Raw genomic sequence first — 21048 nt, 5'->3', positions numbered from 1 at the left:
GATCAAAAGAAAGATGCAAGCTCAATATAAGGCTGTCATTCTCTTACAGCACTTTGTTATCTAAGAATTAACAGAATCATCTGTTCTAGACAAAGGTAACAGTCTTTTTAAGTAGGTCATATAAAATAAACTAAGCAATAGAGATACTAAGCAATAGAGATAACTCAGAAAAGCCCTTGACATTTTAGACTTCAATATAGGAATAGGATTAGACTACCCTCTAGTGGAAGTTCAAGAGAATTCAATAAATACTTTTCAAACATATGACCAGTTTTACGATAAAATGCACAGAATAAGAAAGGGTACAGGATGTGGAGGACAACATTCCCTTTTATCCTTACACACTGTCTTTCCATGTACAGAATACTACACTGTTGTTCTCACCACATTTCAGGCTATGGTTTTACATTCTATTTTGCAGGACAAGCTAAATTACATAACATCCATCCAAACCCTTCTATCAAAGACAATGGATTTATAAATTTGCAAAGGCCAGAGAGACTCCCAGTAGAACGTCAGCCTCCTGGGGGCAGCTGCCCGGTCTTGTTCACTGCTGTATCCCCAGAGCCTACAAACGGCACATGGCACTCAGCAGATGCCTAATACACCAGGCACTGTGCTGAGTGCTTTACACCAATCACCTCCTTCAACCCTCCGACTACCCTACGAGGCAAGTACTCTCACCCTCAATCCTGCGAGCGAACTAAAGCTTAGAGAAGTTATGAAACCTGCACGGGGTCTCACAGTTAGGAAGCTGTGGAATTGAGATCCAAATCCAGATCGGAGAGCCAGTCCAACAGCCCTTATTTTCCAATTCCCAGCATACCTTTATCATTTCTTTTTTAAATGACAGGCCTTACCAGTAATTACCTATTACACAGGCTTTTGTAAGCTGGATGGATCACACCCCATTAAAAAAAACATGAGTGGATTATCTGTTCTTACTTAATTCCTGAGGGAGCATGTAATCAGGAGTCATATTTATTAAGCCACAGGACAACACAGCTAAAAGCATCATCAAAGGTTCCAATTGTTCACATCATATTAATCCCTTATTCTTTAATAAGGGCAGACCCTCTAGAGAGCAAGGCAAGACTCAAAAGAGTTAAGTAGCCTGGGAAGTGGAGGCACTGACTGGATATGGTATTAGGTTTGACAGTGAAAGGGTAGAAAGTTCAAAGAAGCTAAAAGAATCCTAACATATAGGTCAGTTACCATTTTCTTCTAAGTTATTTTTATTTTTTTATTATTGCTTGACTAAACCTTGTAATATTATATCAAGGTATTTAGGTGACAATAAGGAGTCTTTGGAAGTTACCCCAAAAATAAAGGAATCCACAGTTTATGAGCAAGCATTTTAAAACCAATGATTCGAATACCTAAGAATGATCCATAAACTCATTAAGATGAATTCGCAAAATATATTAATGATATAGATATATATTTATACAACCTACCAGATTTGGCTTCAAAATATTTTCCTGAGACAAAGGCAACAAAAGCAAAAATAAGCAAATGGGCCTATATAAAATTAAAAAGCATTTGTACAGCAAAGGAAACCCTCAACAAAACGAAAAGCCAACCTCCTAAATGGGAGAAGATATTGCAAATGATATATCTGATAAAGGGTTAATATCCAAAATATATAAAGACCTCACACAACTCAATATCAAAACCAAAAACAATCTGATTAAAAAATAGGCAGATGACCTGAATAAACATTTTTCCAAGGAAGCCACACAGATGGCCAACAGATACATGAAGAGATGCTCAACACTGCTAATCATCAGGAAAATGAGAATCAAAACCACAATATCACCTCACACCTGTCGGAATAGCTATTACCAAAAAGACAGTTAATGAGTGTTGGCGACGATGTGGAAAAAAGGGAGCCCTCGTGCACTGTTGATGGGAATGTAAGTTGGTGCAGCCACTACGGAAAACAGTATGGATTCCTCAAAAAATTAAAAAGAGAACTACCATATGATCCAGCAATTCTACTCCTTGGTATTTATCTGAAGACAATGAAAACACCAGTTAGGAAAGATACATACACCCCCATGTTCACTGCAACTTTAGTAAAAATAGCCCAGATATGGAAGCAACCTAAGTGTCCATCAATTGATGAATGAAAAAAGATGATATATAGATAAACACAATGGAGTATTACTCAACCATAAAAAATAATGAAATCTTGCTATTTGCAACAACATGGATAGACCTGGGGGGGGTATTATGTTACGTGAAATAAGTCAGACAGAAAAATACCATATGATTTCACCTACATATGGAATCTAAAAAACAAAATGAATAAACAAAACAGAAAAAGACTCACAGATAAAGAGAACAAACTGGTGGTTGTCAGAGGGGAGGGCAGTGGGGTAGCTGGATGAAATAAGTGAAGGGGATTAAGAGGTACAAATGTCCAGTTATAAAATAAGTTAGTCATGGGGATGTAATGCACAGCAAAAGGAATAAGTCAATAATATTGTAATAAGTGTATTGTGGCAGATGGTTACTACACTTACAATGGTGATCAATTCATAATGTATATAAATGTTGAATCACTATGCTGTACACCTGAAACTAATATTATGTGTCAACTACACTTCAATGAAAAAAAAAAAGAATCAAATTATTTGGAAGTGACCGTCTAGAATAGTACTTCAGAGAATCCTTTAGCTTTAATTTGCCTTTAGTGGTCAATGTTCTCAGATTAGTAAAGAGAGAAAATTCAAGTGAGCATTTGGGAAGCCTGCCCCATTCATTTAAGAAGCCAAAATGCAGTTTCTAAAGAAGACGGTATTATGTCACTAAGTATCATTTTTTCAGGATATTAGAATCTTAATTGAGAATGAAAATACAGTATACTCTACCTTAAGAAAAACTTATATATACTGCATGTCCTAAGCAGAATTAACTATGAAAATAATTAGAATTGTGGCAAAATGCCTTTAATCAGAAGAGTGGTATCAAACAAATAACATTTATAAACAGAATTTACTCTCAGCTGGAAAGAAAAGGGGGGATGGTATCAGAGGTGAATATCTCTGCAAAGAAATACATAACCAATGAAAAGCAAGCGACTCAGAGAGATACAGGAAGAGAAGCTAAAAAGAAAGTGGCTAAACGGAATATTCCAAATATCTTGGAGGCTTTTTCCATCAGTTAGTTATCAAAGCCTTGAGAAGAATCATTCCTATACTTGCAAGAGGGAAATAATGCAGAGGGCCTTCCTCCTAAGACCCGGAATCTCTTTTCCACACCCTGCCTTCAGAAATAACAGAACACTAAGGCCAGGGTTTCAAGAATGCAGTTCATGAGGCCTATTGACAGCTGCCACCCTAACTGCCTCATCCCTCACTGAGTACATCATCATCGTGACTGGGATCCTGGATTCACACTTTATTAACTGTGTGACCCTGAGCAAGTCACAACCTCACCAAGGCTAATTTTCCTTAGCTGTAAAGTGGGATAATAAAAGCTACTTCTGCAGGGATCTTGTGAGGATTGAAAATGTTTGTAAAGCACCTAACAATCTCGGACATATAGTGGGTGCTATAAACATTAGCTATTGTTATCAGCAATAGCATTCCAAATACCATTCGTATCTATTTTATTCACACACACACATTTTATGATTTGCTAATTACTTGTTTTGTAAATCAGCTTTGTTTTGCTTTTAAAGAGGCAGTACTAAAAAACAGAAGAGATGGTGGGGTATCCTTGCCTCCTTACCTATTAAGACTGGGTCAGGTTATCAGCTCAAGAAATTCAACTCCTATGTAGATAACCCCTACCTCTTACTTCACTAAGATCTTAAGCTTGGTTAGAAAATAATAAGCCACGATATTATCCTAAGATGTGGCAACTGTCAAGCATAAAAGTTAATTTTCTGAAATATAAACTCAAGAAATAAATATCAGCATAATTCATCCCAATGAAAACAACAAAAAAATATAAACTTCCACAAGGTATAAATTTAGCCAAACATGTACCCTAATTTAATGAGGGTTTGATCTCTCATCAGTTTAAAGAGGAAAAAAAAGCATATTTCAAGACATGAAGCTCTGAGCAGACCTAATTTTAAAAGCAACAACTTCCAGAGTATATCCTTTAGTCATAACAAAGCCACCCTAATCCTTTTTATTTCCTACATTTACACTTTTAAACAGAGACCTAAAGTCACAAAGACCACCCTGAGTCGCTTTAAAGAATCAACAAAATTATGTTTTCTGAGCAGAAATGAGGCAGAAAAAGTTAGTGGTATATTTTAGAAATCACTTCTACATTTAAAATCATCGTTTTCTGTCAAATCATCAGTTAATCAGAATATGAAATTAATTAGAACTATTTCCCCCCACATCCTGTTAAGCAATAATTTAATGTAGTCTTAGAAAGCTTTGGAATTACACCAAATTATTTTCATTCCTAGAAGTAATGTCCAGAGGCAAACATGGAACTCACTCAGACTTGCCGTCAGGGATTCTAAATCTGCCTTCAGGCCTGGAAGCTGCCGAAGCTGCTGCTGTAGCTCTATCAGGCTTGCCTGCTTCTTCTCCCAGTGTGCGGAGAGCACCACCACCTCGCTGTCAACCAGCTGCAACACGGAAGAGGCGGGGTAAAGTCAAACCAGACTGCAAGCAGAGAGATTACAGCCAGTATGATGAGAGTCAGCCCACGTTACCTTTAAAAACCCTCCTACTGAGTACAGACAACAGGATACTCTAAAGAGACTGGAGCTGTTTTCTTTCTAAGAACCACCTTAACATCCAGTGCAGAAAACCTCAAATTACAGCTTTTATCAGTGCATCTTAACCCAGGAAAGAGAAAGGTCAGCAGTGACCTTAGAAGTCACTTCTAACTATACCCTGTTTTAAAGTAAACCATGTATTTGAAAATTCAAATCTAGAAAAAACAAAAAACAACAACCAAAAAGAAAACAAACAAAAACAAACCCAAAACATAATGAATGGGTAATTATTTGTTTTACAAAAGGAATTCTTTTAAAAGAAAAGTTCCCTAATGCATTTAGAATATATTATGATTCAATTTCCATTTAAACAGGACCACTCACTGCATAAAGTAAGATAAATGGTACTTGTATATGGAGGAATTACTGAGGCAATTGATCAATTCCAGAAAAAGGAGAAAAGGATTTATACTAACAAAGAAGACATTTGGAGGTGAAAGGTTCCCAACAGCAGGGTGGTGAGAGGCCAGACTAGCCTAAAATAACTCTAACTTGTTTTCCTGAAGACTCTAAAGACAATGACAGCAGTTTCTCCCAGTCAATTTTGTTTTGGTTTTAACATGGTGAGAGAGGAAAGGACCTAGAATAAGACTTAGAAGGAGCATGGAGAGGTTATCTTTTGAAAACATCACCAATAATAAGAACTGTTAAAGATACCCATATTTTGTACAATAAAGACTTCAAAATTCATTATATAACAGAAGAAAGTGTATTTGAATTTTATATGTAAAATCAGAGTTCATAGTTAACTTATATTAAAAAAGGGACAATTTACGCATCCCAAGATTAAGATTCTTTAAGAGTTGAAACATGAATACAACTGATTTTTACTGAATCTCACTAAAGAAAGAACTTTTAGAGGTATAAAAAATATCAAAATAAGATACAAAATTATTTGCATGTGGCGCTAGATCATTTTAGCTTCCACATTTTAATATCCTAGGAATTCACAACATTGAAATAAAAAAATTAAGCTACAATAAAGAGGTTAGAAAGCTGCCCTGTTTCCTCACATTATCCCCACTTCGCGCACACCTCCCCATTGTTAGTCAGCCCACATTAGAGGGGTAACCACGTCATCTCACATACAAGCCTCAGCTGAGCTGGGGAGGTGACACCAAGCGCTACTCCAAGTGCATGTCTCATTAATTCTGTATACTTAAAAATGTCCGTGCCAACCGGTTTTGTAAAGATCCTGAAGAGGAGTTTAAAAGATACTGAGCATTGCTAACAGACACAGCTGTGACGCAACAGTAAGGAAACTGGGCTTGAAACGAGGATCTGTGCCCATAGGGTTCATCTGTAATATCCAACAAGTTTCTACTGACTGCCCACTCTTTGCCTGGCACTGTTTCAGGCACTGGAGATACCATGGTGAACAAAACAGAAAAAAAGATCCCTGCACTCTTGGTACTTTAGTCTGGTGTAGGTCTCACAAATTTTCTTAACTGCAGTTTTTAAATTCTAAAAAAGAAAAAATAATTCCTGTATCCCAGGGCTAAACTGATGATAAGAAAGATATTTTTCCTGATACATGGCATATCTTTTAAAAAGTTTGTTAAATCTTAATTACTCTGGTTAATTATGTTAAAAATTTGAAAAATCTAGAATAAACAATTTTTAGATATGAACCATTTCTTACTGAAAAGTAAAGTGAAACATACTTAAGTATTAAAACTTAAGTATAGTTCATCTTCCACAAAATTGAAAATTATATTCTGTATATAGAATATAAGAAGCGTGCACAGAAAGAATATATCAGAATACATTAAAATACTATTTTAATTTAAAAGAATGGGATGTTGAACGGATTCTCAGAAATCATTATCAAGTATAATATAATAATACTAAAACACTTTGAGCATTTCTATGTGCCAGGCCCTGTGCTAAGCAATTTACATATATTATCTCATTTAACTACACAGCAACCTTGTAAACAGAGCAATATTACCACTTCCATTTTACAGAAGAAGAAACCAAGGCACAATGAAGCTGAGTCACTTTCCCAAGGGCCACAGAAGACCTAGATTCAATCCCAGGGAATTTGACACTTAAGCCCATGCCCTTAATTGATATTCTAGGGATTGTGTATAAGGGGACATAAAAGGAAGAAGTGAAAAGCTAGCAAAAGAAAAGGTTCTGAAAAACTGTACTTCAACTTTACTTAATAAGAAATGAGCTATCTCCAGAAGTCCAATTTTTCTCCTCCAAGCAAACAATTCTGAATAAATCCAGATTTAACACCAGGAAATCAAGTTTAAGTAGCCAGACAAACCCATAGCTTGGGTTTGTTGCCCAAATTACAAGTCATTCCAAAATTCCTTCTGGTGGACACTGAAGTTAGGAGAACAAAGAAAAAGCAGGGATACAAGTAAATGGGTAACATTAGGACCTTACTTTGTATAAAACAGTTCTGTGTTTTGGGGTACGTTATTTCATGCGATTTTCAAACAACTTCGGTAAGCAGTGTAAGTGGTGTTATACCATTTTATATGTGAGGAAACTAAAAATAGAGAGACTCCGTTTATCTGCTCAAGGTCAAAATGTATTACTGCAGAAAGTAGGCATTCCCACACCCAGTTCAGTTCACTTCCCACCACAGGCAGAAGAGATCCAACCTGGAACACAAAGTGAAGCATGCCTAATTTAAGCAGCTTATGCACCAAATTGTTAAAACATGAATCTTAAGAGTTCAATTTGAGGGCTTCCTTGGTGGCACAGTGGTTGAGAGTCTGCCTGCCGATGCAGGGGTTGCGGGTTTGTGCCCCGGTCCGGGAAGATCCCACATGCCGTGGAGCGGCTGGGCCCGTGAGCCATGGCCACTGAGCCTGCATGTCCGGAGCCTGTGCTCCACAACTGGAGAGGCCACAGCAGTGAGAGGCCCGCGTACCGCAAAAAAAAAAAAAAAAAAGAGTTCAATTTGAAGGCAAGCAAATATTTCACAGTAATAAAAAGTATAAGCAAATACTGGAAGTCTAACTTAAAAGGGTACCCTCAGAATCTAACCCCTAAGTCACTATCAATTATGTACTCATTTATATATTGCTAAGGGAGGAAAAAAAAATTTAAAAACTTGTTAAAAAAGAAAAGAAAAAAAAAACTTGTGGAAAAAGTCTAGACAACAAAGTTACCATTGACCAAATGTTTTCTAAGATACTGCTTTGAATTTTAAGACTATATAGTAAGAATCAGCTTTAAAGTAATTGAGTATAAAATAATTTGTCAAAGAAGACTGAATTGTCCTTAGGTATATTTGCCCTGGCAGGTTGATATTCTTTGGTTAAAGGCCACTAAAGACACATGAGCATGGCCTGACAAAACAAACACATGATAAAACACTTTGCATGTTAAAGATATACATTCTAAATATTTACATATGTCTCAACAATACGTCAGAGAGCTTTAAAATAAATTTCCATCTTTAAAGCTGAGAACTGTATTTCTGGAAATCAACAGAGGCACTTTTGATCAGATATGGGTCTTAAAATAACCAAATACTCGACTATGAAAAAATGTAGCATTCAGCGACAGATCTTACAGGAAATTCCTTCTCCTATATATTTTATTATGAAACACTTCTTAAAATTAAAAGAATAATAATTTTTGTTAAAGCTCCTCTGCAGGACTTCCCTGGTGGAGCAGCAGTTAAGAATCCTTGTGTCAATACAGGGGACACGGGTTCGAGCCCTGTTCCAGGAAGATCCCATATGCCATGGAGCAAGCCACAACTACTGAGCCCACGAGCCACAACTATTGAAGTCCGCACGCCTAGAGCCTGTGCTCCGCAACAAGAGAAGCCACCGCAATGAGAAGCCCGAGCACCGCAAAGAAGAGTAGCCCCTGCTCGCTGCAACTAGAGAAAGCCCACACGCAGCAATGAAGACCCAACGGCAGCTAAAAATAAAAATAATAATAAAAAAAAAAGCTCCTCTACGGGATATGGTCTTCACTGAATATTGTGGGATTCATCCATGCTGATACATATAGGTATAGTAGTTCACTAATTTTTCACTGCTGTATGGTATTTTATTTTATGAATACTAATAATTTACTCTATAGGTGGACTCTGGGACCATCTAAAGACGCAACAAAACCTGCTATAAACATTCTAGTACAAATCTCCTGTTGCACACACGCAATTTTCACAAATTAGTTACCGATGTATCTAAAGTATTGAGCTCCTCACCCCCTGGGGAGGCTCAACAGGGCTGGAGTAAGTAGACCTCCCCCAGCCTAGCCTCCTCTGACTTCAAGTACTCTCATCTATTTGTTACATAATGAATAGATAATACCATGCCAATGTAATCTGCTGAAATGTGAGCCATACCAGCAGCCCCAGGGGAAAGCTTGGGATGCAATGCTACAAAATATCCCTAGGGGCCAAACTGTTGTTTGAAAGGTATGTGGAATTCCAATGTCCACTTCATGGAAGCTCATTTTTCTAATGTGACTGAGCCGATGGATTTACACTCGCTAGTTCTCATCATGTTTCTTCTAAGGGACAGCTGTCATCAGTGAATAATGACTGACTGCAGAGAAAATTCACGGCTTCTTAAATGTTTGATAATCTAACGAGTGTGAATTTGAGGTTTTCATTTGTATTTCCTTGACTACTAATCAATTTTGAACATTTTCACATTTACTGGTCACTCATGTTTTTTCTTCGGTGTAATACCTGGTCATATCTTTTGCTCACTTTTTAATGGGTTACTGTTCTCTTTTTATTGGTTTGTAGAGGTTTTTCATATGTTTTGAACACTAGTCCTCTGTTTTGTGAACTGCTTAACTTTTTCATGGTGTTGTTTGATGAACAGAAGATTAGATAAAAATTATCAACATTTTCATTTATAGTTGGTGCTTATTATGCCTTGTTGAGGAACTCTTTCTCTACCCTGAGGTCTTAGCTTTTCTACTATTTTCTAAAAGAGGTATAATTTTTCCTTTCACATTTAAGTCTGATGGAGCCAAAATCTGAACCACGATCTTCGACTACTTTTATTCAACATTACATTGGAGGTTCTACCCACTGTAAAAAGACCTGAAGAAAGACTGGTAGGTTTTTCTTCTTCCCTTCCATCCACACAAAACAACTCTCACCCCTGAACGCAAATTATTAGAATAAGAGGATTTAGCAAGATGATTGACCATGGGATCAAAATACTACAAGTCAAATACTGCAGGTTTTGGTAGATATTAGGACAAAAGTTAACTTCTATTAGAAACTTGCTAAAACGTTTTACTCTGAATAATTTTACTGAATGTATTTTCTGTATCTGATGATTATATATTTTTCTCTTTTAATTTGTTAACGTGGTCAATGGCATACAAAAGATTTTCTAATGTCAAACCAACTTTATAATCCTGGAATAAATCTGGGGTGTTAATGCATGGTTGGATTTGGTCTGCCATCACAGCCATATATACAGCAGGATGTCTCCCAGGTAGAATGCCTCTTGCTTATCATCCAATATTCACAGAACAAGCACATATACAAACACATACACAAAGTTTTGGCTAACAGTTATACAGGAAAACTTTACATTTAAGCTTGATACACATTTTAAAACAATGTGTGAGAATATTCTCAAGTGAAATTTCAAATAACATTGGTAGAATATGAGAATCACAAGACGGTACAAGGAGCCCATCTATAAAGGAGAGGCAAGCCCTGCATACTGAGTGTTGAGAGGTCACCTTACTGCACACGAGGCAGCTGTTTGTCAACGAGTGTATCACAGGTTTGGTAAGCAGAAAGCTATGTTTGAAGCACTTTACTACCTAACAGATTGCTACCATCTATAGACGTTTTGCTGGTTGTATATATATATTATAATATATTCTTAAATATATTTAAGAAAGTTGGCAGAGGGCTTTGGGTGGACATGTAACACATTGTGACTTTTCCAATTTAGAATGTGACAAATAGGTTCCTGGATAGAGTGTCTGCACAGAACATGTGATTTCCAGAAATAGGTTACTAAAGTTAAGTGAGAGATAATGCCTCCATTTTGCTTATAATTTTTGTAACTGTATTCATGAATGGGACTGGACTCCAATTTCACCTTCTCATACTTCCCTTGTTGGGGTTCAGTATCAGTTATTCTAGCCTCATGAAATGAGCTGGGCAGTTTCCTCTTTTTTCACTTGCTGCAGGAGTTTGTCTAACATTGAAATGGTAGTCTCTCTGAAAGTTTGATAGAACTCTCCTATGAAACTTTGTGGACCTGGTGCTTTCTTAGGGAAAAGATTAATCACTAATACTGTTTCTTTAGTGGCTATAGGACTATTCAGGATTTGTACTACTTTTAAAATTGGTTTTAGTAAAAATTTCCAGGGTTTTTCCATTTTGTCTAAGTTTTCAAATTTGTCATAGAGTTGTTCACAAGCTCTTATCTTTTCACTCTGCTGTAGCTGTAGTTATATTCTTTAATTCTTAAAATTATTTATCCTTCTTTTCTTGAGCCATATCACTAGACATCTATTTACCAAATTTTATTAGTCTTTTCTAAGAACCTGTGGCTTTGTCTGGCTTCTATTGTACTCTTTATATTCTATTTCATTTACTTTTTTCATCTTTATTATCTCTTTCATTCTTCTTTCATGATTTATTCTATTCTCTAATTCTTAGCTTAGATTAGCTCACTGACTTTCAGTCTAATTTTTCCCCCATAAAATTTCCCTCTAAGTAGTCTTTGGCAAATTATACGATTTATGTGTAGTAATTATTATAATTCAGTTCTATTTTAAAATTTTCAGTATTATTTCCTTCTTTGAACCATAAATTATGCATTATATATTTTTTAATAGTTTTTAAAAAAATAAATTTATTTATTTTTGGCTGTATTGTCTTCGTCGCTGCACGTGGGCTTTCTCTAGTTGTGGGAAGAGGAGGCTACTCTTTGTTGTGGTGCACAGGCTTCTCATTGCGGTGGCTTCTCTTGTGGCAGAGCACAGGCTCTCAGCACATGGGCTTCAGTAGTTGTGGCACACGGGCTCAGAGTTGTGGCTCGTGGGCTCTAGGGCGCAGGCTCAGTAGTCATGGTGCACAGGCTTAGTTGCTCTGTGGCAAGTGGGATCTTCCCAGACCAGGGCTCGAACCTATGTCGCCTGCATTGGCAGGCTGATTCCCAACCACTACGCCACCAGGGAAGTCCCAATGCATAATATATATTTTTAATTTGCAAACGTATGGAATTTTCAAAATTGTTTTCCTATACTGACTTCCAGCTTCATTTGCACCAGGATCAGAGAATATTCTGTATGACTTGATTTACCTGAAACTTGTTGAGAACTGCTTTGCAGCCCAGTACATGGTGAATTTTTATGTGTTCCAGGTGTGCTTTAAAGAATCTGTATTCCGTATTTGTTGGGGCAGATTCTGTATTTGCCTATCTGGTCAAGTTTGTAAATCACATTAGTCGCATGTCCTATATCCATACTTATTTTATTTGGGTTTTTTCCCTATCAATTAAGAGGAATGTATTAACATCCCCCCATTTTGATGATAGATTTATCCATTTTTCCTTATAACTTGTCTTTTATATACTGAGACTTACTAGACACACAGGTTTAGACTTTTCCCCCTTAGGGATCTTATAGATTGATCCTTTGTTTCCTATTTAATTCATTCTCATTATTCTAGTTTCCTTCTACGGGTTTGGAAGATAAACACTATTTCTGTTCTTTAGTGGTTACCCTTGAAATTCTGCCCTCCATATTTAACTTTGCATTAATCAATATCTATACCCTCCCCATTAATAATGCAAGGGCTTTTAAAATACTTGAACTCTGATAATCTGCCTTCCAGATTGCATGCTATTCTTATCTAGCATTTTTTTTTTTTTTTTGCAGTACGTGGGCCTCTCACTGTTGTCGCCTCTCCTATTGAGGAGCACAGGCTCCGGACGCGCAGGCTCAGCGCCCACGGCTCACGGGCCCAGCCGCTCCGTGGCATGTGGGATCTTCCCGGACCGGGGCACAAACCCGTGTCCCCTGCATCGGCAGGCGGGCTCTCAACCACTGCGCCACCAGGGAAGCCCTTATCTAGCATTTTTGTTCTATCATTTTTAATTCCACAAACTAGATAACTGATAGAAATACAGAGTCACTGTTTATATTTACCTATGGTTTACCATTTTCTTTGCTCACTATTCCTTCCTATACCTGAGACCTACCTCCCACAATCATTTCTTTTATCCAGAAATACATTTTTTAGAAGTTCCTTTATTGGACAACTGTTGATAGAAAACTATTTTTATCTGAAAATGTCTCACTTTGCCCTCATTCTTGACAACAGTTTGAGAAGTCTACTGGAAACTCATTCATTTGTAAGTGATCTATCTTTTCTCTTTAGTTACTTTGAGATCTTCTCTTTGCCTTTGGTGTTCTATAGTTTCAACATGGTATGTCTAGGTGTGGATAATTACTTACCTTGCTTGCTTGTAATACTTTTTGGACCTAAGGATTTACACATCTCATTTCTGGAAAATTCTCAGCCATTTACATTTTCCTACATTGTCTTTCCCTCATTCTCTTTCTAGATTATTAGATATATTAAGCTGAGCTATATGAAACTGTAATTTTACAGACCAAAAAGGTCTCATATTGGTAATCTTAGTTGGTTCAACCTATAGAACTTTTATAACCATTTCCTATTAACTCCTCTTTCATAGTTTCCATGTTCATATCTCAGAAATCCTTTCTGGGTAATGTCTGACTTTATCTCCTACTTCAATGTACTCTTTCTTCAGCTACAGATACCTGCTGTTAAGCACATCCTTTGGGTTTTTAATCTCAATGACTTTTAAAAGTCATGTTTTAAAGTCATGTTTCATACTCTCTTATTCCTTACTCATTTTTCATCCATCTTTCACCTCTCTAAAAAGACTTTGTATGTTCCTATTTAATTGTCTGTATACAAGAGTGCAATATCTGAAGTGCCTTACAGGTCTAAATCTTACTCTTTGGTTCTAGTGACTCAAACTTTTGGTAATGTATTTCTTTGTGTGTTTGCTAATCTTTGGCAGAGGGGAGGTGGGTGGTTAGGGGATGAATCTGTGGGAATCTTGAAGGGCCTGGGTTTACAAGTTTTGTCCATGAAGAACTGGTATCTGTTTCTGTTGAGTGTCAAAGACACAGTCACCTGTAGCCCTTTCATTTCTTAAGTTAGTGGTTCCTTGATCATGCAGTAAGTATAAACTAGAGCCCAACACTCATGTGAGGCCAAGACCATATAAACAAATCCAAAATGGAGACTATATTTATTCCAAGTTGTTATGAAGACAAGTTTTCTTGTTGTCTCCTTTTGCCAACAAGTAGCTTTTCTTTTCTTATCTTTTTTCTTTTCTTTCTTTTTTTAAATGTCCTAGATTACCCTTTCACCAAGAGATGTAGTCACTTCAAATATCCAAGAGCTTTATGCAGGAGTCTCAGACTCAGTGCCCCATAGATGAAAATCTCCTATCACCCAAATCTCTGAAGCTTTTGTTTTACTATTTGACCCCAGCTTCCTTGTTATTTTTTTAACCACTCTCATTTCAGTTCCCTGGTGTTTTTGTTTGTTTTCTGCCTTTAGGATTTCCTTTAATTTTTGTACATTTACTGCATTTAAAAATTAAAAAAAAAAAATCTATCCAGCATTTAGGTGTTTTACACCTAAAGGGCTTTTCAAAGTACTAGTCTGCCTTACTAACAGAAACCTATAACCTTCCTTTTCAGTAATTTCTAAGAGAAACATTAAAGTCTAAATTTTATCATATGTATTACCATGTTCTGTACACATAACGATTACAGTTTCATTAATTAGGTAAATGGTAAAGTCAGTCAGTCTAAATTAATTAAAAGTCAGAATCACAGAAGTGTTTTTAGAAAGAAATAACGTTTGATTGACATCAATAACAGACTATATTTCATCTTGGCTAAAAAAGCTTTAAGTACATATACCAAATAATTTTAATTACTAGTCTCTTTTATTCATTACACACTCTATAGAGCTAGAAAATAGGTTGTTCTTCTAAGTAATTGAGGTTGACTCCTGAGATCTTTATATTTATTTGCTAATAAGCAAATTAATGATTTTAAGCAGACTGAGCAAAGTTAAACTTTTGCCCCCCAAAAAAGGAATTCTTAAATAGTGAGTAGAAAGAAATGACATAATTTACATAAACTGCAAAGGTTTCAGACTCAAATTCAAAGCATTATACCTGGATGAACCAAATATTTACTTGCAACTCTAGAATAAAAGTTACAAACTCTCTAAGCTAACTAAATTACTTGACTGAGAAATTATGAAAAAGTGCTTTATTTAGGGAGTTTCATAATCAACTACTAAATTAAATTTCAGATATCCTGCAAAACTTTTTAACACAACTACAAATTTAATTTATTAAAAACTAGCATTTAAGACTGCAAAAGGATATTTTCCCTGTGAGTATAAGATTAGCCGATTCTTTACCTCGCCAGCACTTGCGCACTCCTGGGCTCTTCTGTGGAGTGCAGCCCACGTATCTTCATACCTAAGAAAAGCAAAAAATAATTCAAAATACAAACCACACGTTAAAAAAATCCTACCTATGTATATATATGGCTGATTCATTTTGCTGTGCAGTAGAAGCTAACACAACATTGTAAAGCAACTGCACTCCAATAAAAATTAATTAATAAAAAAAATTCTACCTAAAAATGAACCTGTTACACCCTGTGGTGTCAGAAAGGAAAGCTCAAAAAATAATGGAGACACATTGTAAACACATAGAAGTCAACTTCAAGGGGCTTCCAATTGCCAAATCTGGGACAACCTGAGCAACAAAACAAATAATGGTAGAAATGGGTTATAACTCATGGACTAAAACCAACACCCATGAGTTCATAGTGATTTAAATAAACAGTTGAATGGGGCAGTAGGGAAAAATTCTTCCTTACAGTAGAATTCCAATTAATAATGATAGAAAAAATGAGAAAAATATAAAATCACCATTTGGTAAACACAATACTAATTATTTCAGGCAAGAATTCTAATAGATGCTAAAATTAGTGGGTGAGAGTATAAAGAGAAACAGGATATTTTCATAGTCTCTAAGTATCTCCCCACAGGATACTTATTAATTTAAAAGGGGGAAACAGTATTAAAGTGGAGAAACCTGGCAGACACTTCCTTAACCAAGTGGTCAATATTAACATCTGCAGTAAGGAGACATATCAACATCATGTGCCTACTGACACAATGCACTGGAGGACACAACATTATTCTTCTGTTATTCTTGCCATAAAAGCACTAACTTGAATTTAATCATGAGAAAACAGCAGATAAACCCAAAATGAAGGATATTTTCCAAAATAACTAGCCAGAAATAAACCCATGCATATATGGCTCAATTACTTCACAACAAAGGAGCCAAGAATATACAATAGGGAAAGGAGAGTCTCTTCAATAAATGGTGTAGGAAAAACTGGACAGCCACATGCAAAAGAATGAAACTGGACAATTATCTTATACCACACCCCAAAATTAACTCAAAATGGATTAAACACCTGAATGTAGGACCTGAAACCATAAAACTCCTATGAAAAAACATAGGCAGTAAGCTCCTTGACATTGGTCTTGTGATGATTTTTTGGATCTGATACCAAAAGCAAAGGCAAAAAGAGCAAAAACAAACAAGTAGGACGACATCAATTGAAAAAGCTTCTGCACAGCAAAGGAAACCATCAACGAAATGAAATGGCAACCTACTGAATGCGAGAAAATACTTGCAACTCATACATGTAATAAAGAGTATACCCAAAATACGTAAAGAAATCATACAACTCAATAGCAAAAAACAATCTGATTAAAAAACAGGTAGAGGCTCTGAACAGATATTTTTCCAAAGACATACAAATAACCAACAGGTACATGAAAAGTTGCTCACTTCACTAAACATCAAAAAGTGCAAATCAAAACCACAATGAGATACCGCCTCACCCCTGTTAGATGGCTATTCTCAAAAATACAGCAAATAATAAGTGTTGGTGAGGATGTGAAGAAAAGGGAACCTTTAGTATACTGTTGGTGGGAATGTAAACTGGTGCAGCCACTATGGAAAACAGTATGGAGGTTCCTCAAAAAATTAAAAATAGAACTACCATATGATCCAGCAATCCCACTCCTGGGCACATACTCAGACAAAACTGTAACTTGAAAAGACACATGCACCCAATGTTCACAGCAGCACTACTCACAAGAGCCAGGACATGGGAGCAACCCCTTTGCCATCTGCAACAACATGGATGGACTTGGAGGGCATTATGCTTAGTGAAATAAGTCAGACAGAGAAAGACAAATACTGTATGTTATCACTTATATATGGAATCTTAAAAATACAACAAAAGATGAACATAACAAAATAGAAACAGACTCACAGATGCCCAGAACAAATTAGTGGTTACCAGTGGGGAGAGTGAAGAGGGGGAGGGGCAAGAAAGGGGATTAAGAGGTACAAACTACTATGTATGAAATAAGTAAGCTACAAGGGTATAGCACAGGGAATATAGCCAATAATTTATAATAACTTTAAATGGAGTATAATCTATAAAAAGTTCAAATCACTATGTTGTACCCCTGAAATTAATATTGTAAATCAACTATACCTCAACAAAAAAATTTAAATAAATAAATAGAAAACAAAACAAAATAAACCTGAACTCATAGGTACAGAGAACAAATGGGGGGTTACCAAAGGCAGGGGGTGAGGGGTTGGGTGTGGGTGTGTGTGTGTGAGAGAGAGAAAGGGGTGAAGGTGGTCAAAGGTATAAACTTGTAGTTATACATAACATACAGCACGGTGACTATAGTTAATAATACTATATTGTATATTTGAAAGTTCTTGAGAGTAAAACATAAAAGTCCTCATCATAAGAAAAAATTTTTAAACTATGTGTGATAATGGATGTTAACTAGATTTATTGTGGTGATTATTTTGCAATATATACAAATATTGAGTCATTACGCTGTACACCTAAAACTAATATAATGTCATATGTCAATTATCTCTCAAAAAAAAGTTCAGGCTTAAGAAAAAAGAAAAAAGATCTCAAATCAACAATCTAACTTCACAACTTAAGGAACTAGAAAAAGAACAAACTGAACCTATAGCTGGCAGTAGGAAGGAGACAACAAAGAGAACTAAGAAAACAATTCCATCTACAATAGCATCAAAAAAAATTTAGGAATTAACCAAGGAGGTGAATACTTGTACAATGAAGACTACAAAATATTGCTGAAAGAAATTTTTTAAAAAGACATAAATAGATGGAAAGATATCCCACGTTCATGGAATGGAAGACTTAATATTGTTAAGATGTTGTCAATAGCACCCAAAGTAATCCACAAATTCAGTGTAATCCCTATCAAAATCCCAATGGCATTCTTTGTAGAAGTGGAAAAAAATCTATCGTAAAATTCATACGGAAGGTCAAGGGATCCTGAAAAGCCAAAACAATCTTGAAAAGAAGAACAAAGTTGGAAGACTCACACTTCTTGATTTCAAAACTTACTACAAAGCTACAATAATCAAAATCAAATAATAATCAAAACAGTGTGGTTGGGGCCTCCCTGGTGGCGCAGTGGTTGAGAGTCCGCCTGCCGATGCAGGGGATACGGGTTCGTGCCCCGGTCTGGGAGGATCCCATATGCCGCGGAGCGGCTGGGCCCGTGAGCCATGGCTGCTGAGCCTGCGCATCCGGAGCCTGTGCTCCGCAACGGGAGAGGCCACAACAGTGAGAGGCCCGCGTACCACAAAAAAAAAACAAAAAAAAAACAAAAAAAAAAAAACAGTGTGGCACTGGTATAAAGGGAGACATATAGGCCAATGAAATAGAGAGCCCAGAAATAAACACTTACATGTATGGTCAAATAATTTTTGACAACTGTGCCAAGATCATTCAATGGGGAAAGGATAGTCTTTTCAACAAATATGCTAGGGTGCTGGGAAAAGTGGATATCCACATGCAAAAGAATGACGTTGGACTCTTACTTTAACACCATACACAAAAATTAACTAAAAATGGATCAAAAAATCCAAACATAAGAACTAAAACTATAAAACTCTTTAAAGAAAACATGGGGAAAAGCTTCATGACATTAGATTTGACAATGATTTCTTGGATATAACACCAAAGGCACAGGCCACAAAGAAAATAGACAAGTTGGACTTAATCAAAATTAGAAACTTTTGTGCATGAAAGAACACAATCAACAGATTAAAAGGCAACCAATAAAATGGGAGAAAATATTTACAAATCACATACCTGATAAGGGATTAATATCCAGAATATATAGAAAACTCCTAACACTCAACAACAAAAAACCACCCTGTCCAAAAACAGGCAAAGGACTTGAATAGATATTTCTCTAAAGAAGATATATAAATGGCCAATAAACACATGAGAAACTCACCATCATCAGTCATTAGGGAAATGAAAATCAAAACCACAATGAGATACCACTTCATACCAATGAGAATGGCAAAAAAAACCAACCAGCCAAACAAAAGACCCCCAAAACAAGTTTTGGTGAGAATGTGGAGAAATGGCAACCAGAGAAATGTGCATTGCTAGGGGAATGTAAAATGGTGCAGCTGCTATGGAAAACAGTAGAGGGGTTCTTCAAAATATTAAAGTAGAATTACCATATGATTCAGCATTTCCTTTTTTCAGTGTATACTGCCAAAAAACTGAAAGCTGGGTCATGAAGAGATATCTGCACACCCACGTTCATAGCAACATTGTTTACAATAGCCAAAAAATGGAAGCAACCCAAATGTCCATTAATGGATGAATGAATAAGCAAAATACGGTATATTCATACAATGGAGTATTATTCAGCCTTAAAAAGGAAGGAAATTACTTTGAATTAGTGGTGATCATTTTGTAGTGTACAGAAATATGGAAAAACTATGTTGTGCACCAGGGACTAACATAGTTTTGTAGTTCAATTATACGTTAAAAACAAGCAAGCAAACAAACGAATAGAAAAAGAGATCAGATGTATGGTTACGAGAGGCGGGTGGGCGGGGTGTGGAGGGAGGGCAATCGAATGAATGCAGTGAAAAGGTACAAACTTCCACTTTGTAACATAAGTAAGTACTAGGGATGTAATATACAACAGGATGAATATAATTAACACTGCTGTATGTTCTATATGAATGTTGTTAAAGTCTAAGAGTTCTCGTCACAAGGAAAAAAATTCTTTTTCTTTTATTTTGTTTCTATATGAGATATGGATGTTCACTAAACTTACTGTGGCAATCATCTCATGATGTATGTAAGTCAAGTCATTATGTTGCAATACCTTAAACTTATACAGTACTGTATGCCAATTATATCTCAATAAAACTGGAAGACCAAAAAGGAAGAAATTCTAACAAGCTACATGGATGAAACTTGAAAATATTATGTTAAGTGAAATAAGCCAATCACAAAAAGACAAATACTGTATGACGCCACTTATAAGAGGTACCTAAAGTAGTCAAATTCATAGAAAGAGAAAGTAGAATGATGGCTGCCAGTGGCAGATATTTGCAAGATGAAAAGAGTTCTGGAGACTGGATGCACAACAATGCGAATGTACTCAGTAGTAGTGAATTGTACACCTAATAATGGTTAAGATGGCAAATTTTATGCTATATGTATCTTAAAAATTTTTTTAACAATTAAAAACATTTTATGATTTAGGTATATGCTATTTAAAATGGTCTTTCCGGGCCTCCCTGGTGGCGCAGTGGTTGAGAGTCCGCCTGCCGATGCAGGGGATACGGGTTCGTGCCCCGGTCTGGGAGGATCCCATATGCCGCGGAGCGGCTGGGCCCGTGAGCCATGGCTGCTGAGCCTGCGCATCCGGAGCCTGTGCTCCGCAACGGGAGAGGCCACAACAGTGAGAGGCCCGCGTACCACAAAAAAAAAAAAAAAAAAAAAAAAAAAAAAAAAAAATAAAATGGTCTTTCCTCCACTCAATACTAGTTCCAAAGAGAAAAGACTGTGCTTCAGTGCAATGAATAGACACATTATAGACATTCCTATGGCTGCAAATTTTTCATGTTAAGTCCCCAAATGCACCCCATTTCCCAAAACTACCATACACATAAGTCTACAAGTCTAAAGTAAATCTTTCAATGAAGTTCTTTCAACTAAATCCCTAAATTAAAAAAACAATGATAACATGCAAACAGTACACCACTGATTAATTTTTACTATATCTCCTTTCATGTTCACTTATGTTCCTCACTCAACAAAACCAAGCAGGAAATTAATGTCAAATT

The 21048-nt window shown here is 36.3% G+C and overlaps 1 protein-coding gene across 3 annotated transcripts in view; it reads right to left on the bottom strand.

Moving 5' to 3' along the window:
• DTNBP1 (dystrobrevin binding protein 1) overlaps window positions 1-21048 on the bottom strand; it is a gene marked incomplete at its 5' end in the record, with an annotated part of 119778 nt that overhangs the window by 81815 nt on the left and 16915 nt on the right. For all 3 annotated transcript variants that reach the window (XM_079713515.1, XM_079713516.1, XM_079713517.1), the window contains 2 exons: window positions 4468-4600; window positions 15207-15267. In XM_079713515.1, coding sequence (XP_079569641.1) covers window positions 4468-4600; window positions 15207-15267 — 194 coding nt within the window. The remainder of the gene's footprint in view (window positions 1-4467; window positions 4601-15206; window positions 15268-21048) is intronic.

This window comes from Hyperoodon ampullatus, assembly GCF_949752795.1.
Source record: "Hyperoodon ampullatus genome assembly, chromosome: 10".
Taxonomy (NCBI): domain Eukaryota; kingdom Metazoa; phylum Chordata; class Mammalia; order Artiodactyla; family Ziphiidae; genus Hyperoodon; species Hyperoodon ampullatus.
Note: the sequence above shows the minus strand (reverse complement) of the source record. Positions and strands in the feature narration are given on the sequence as shown.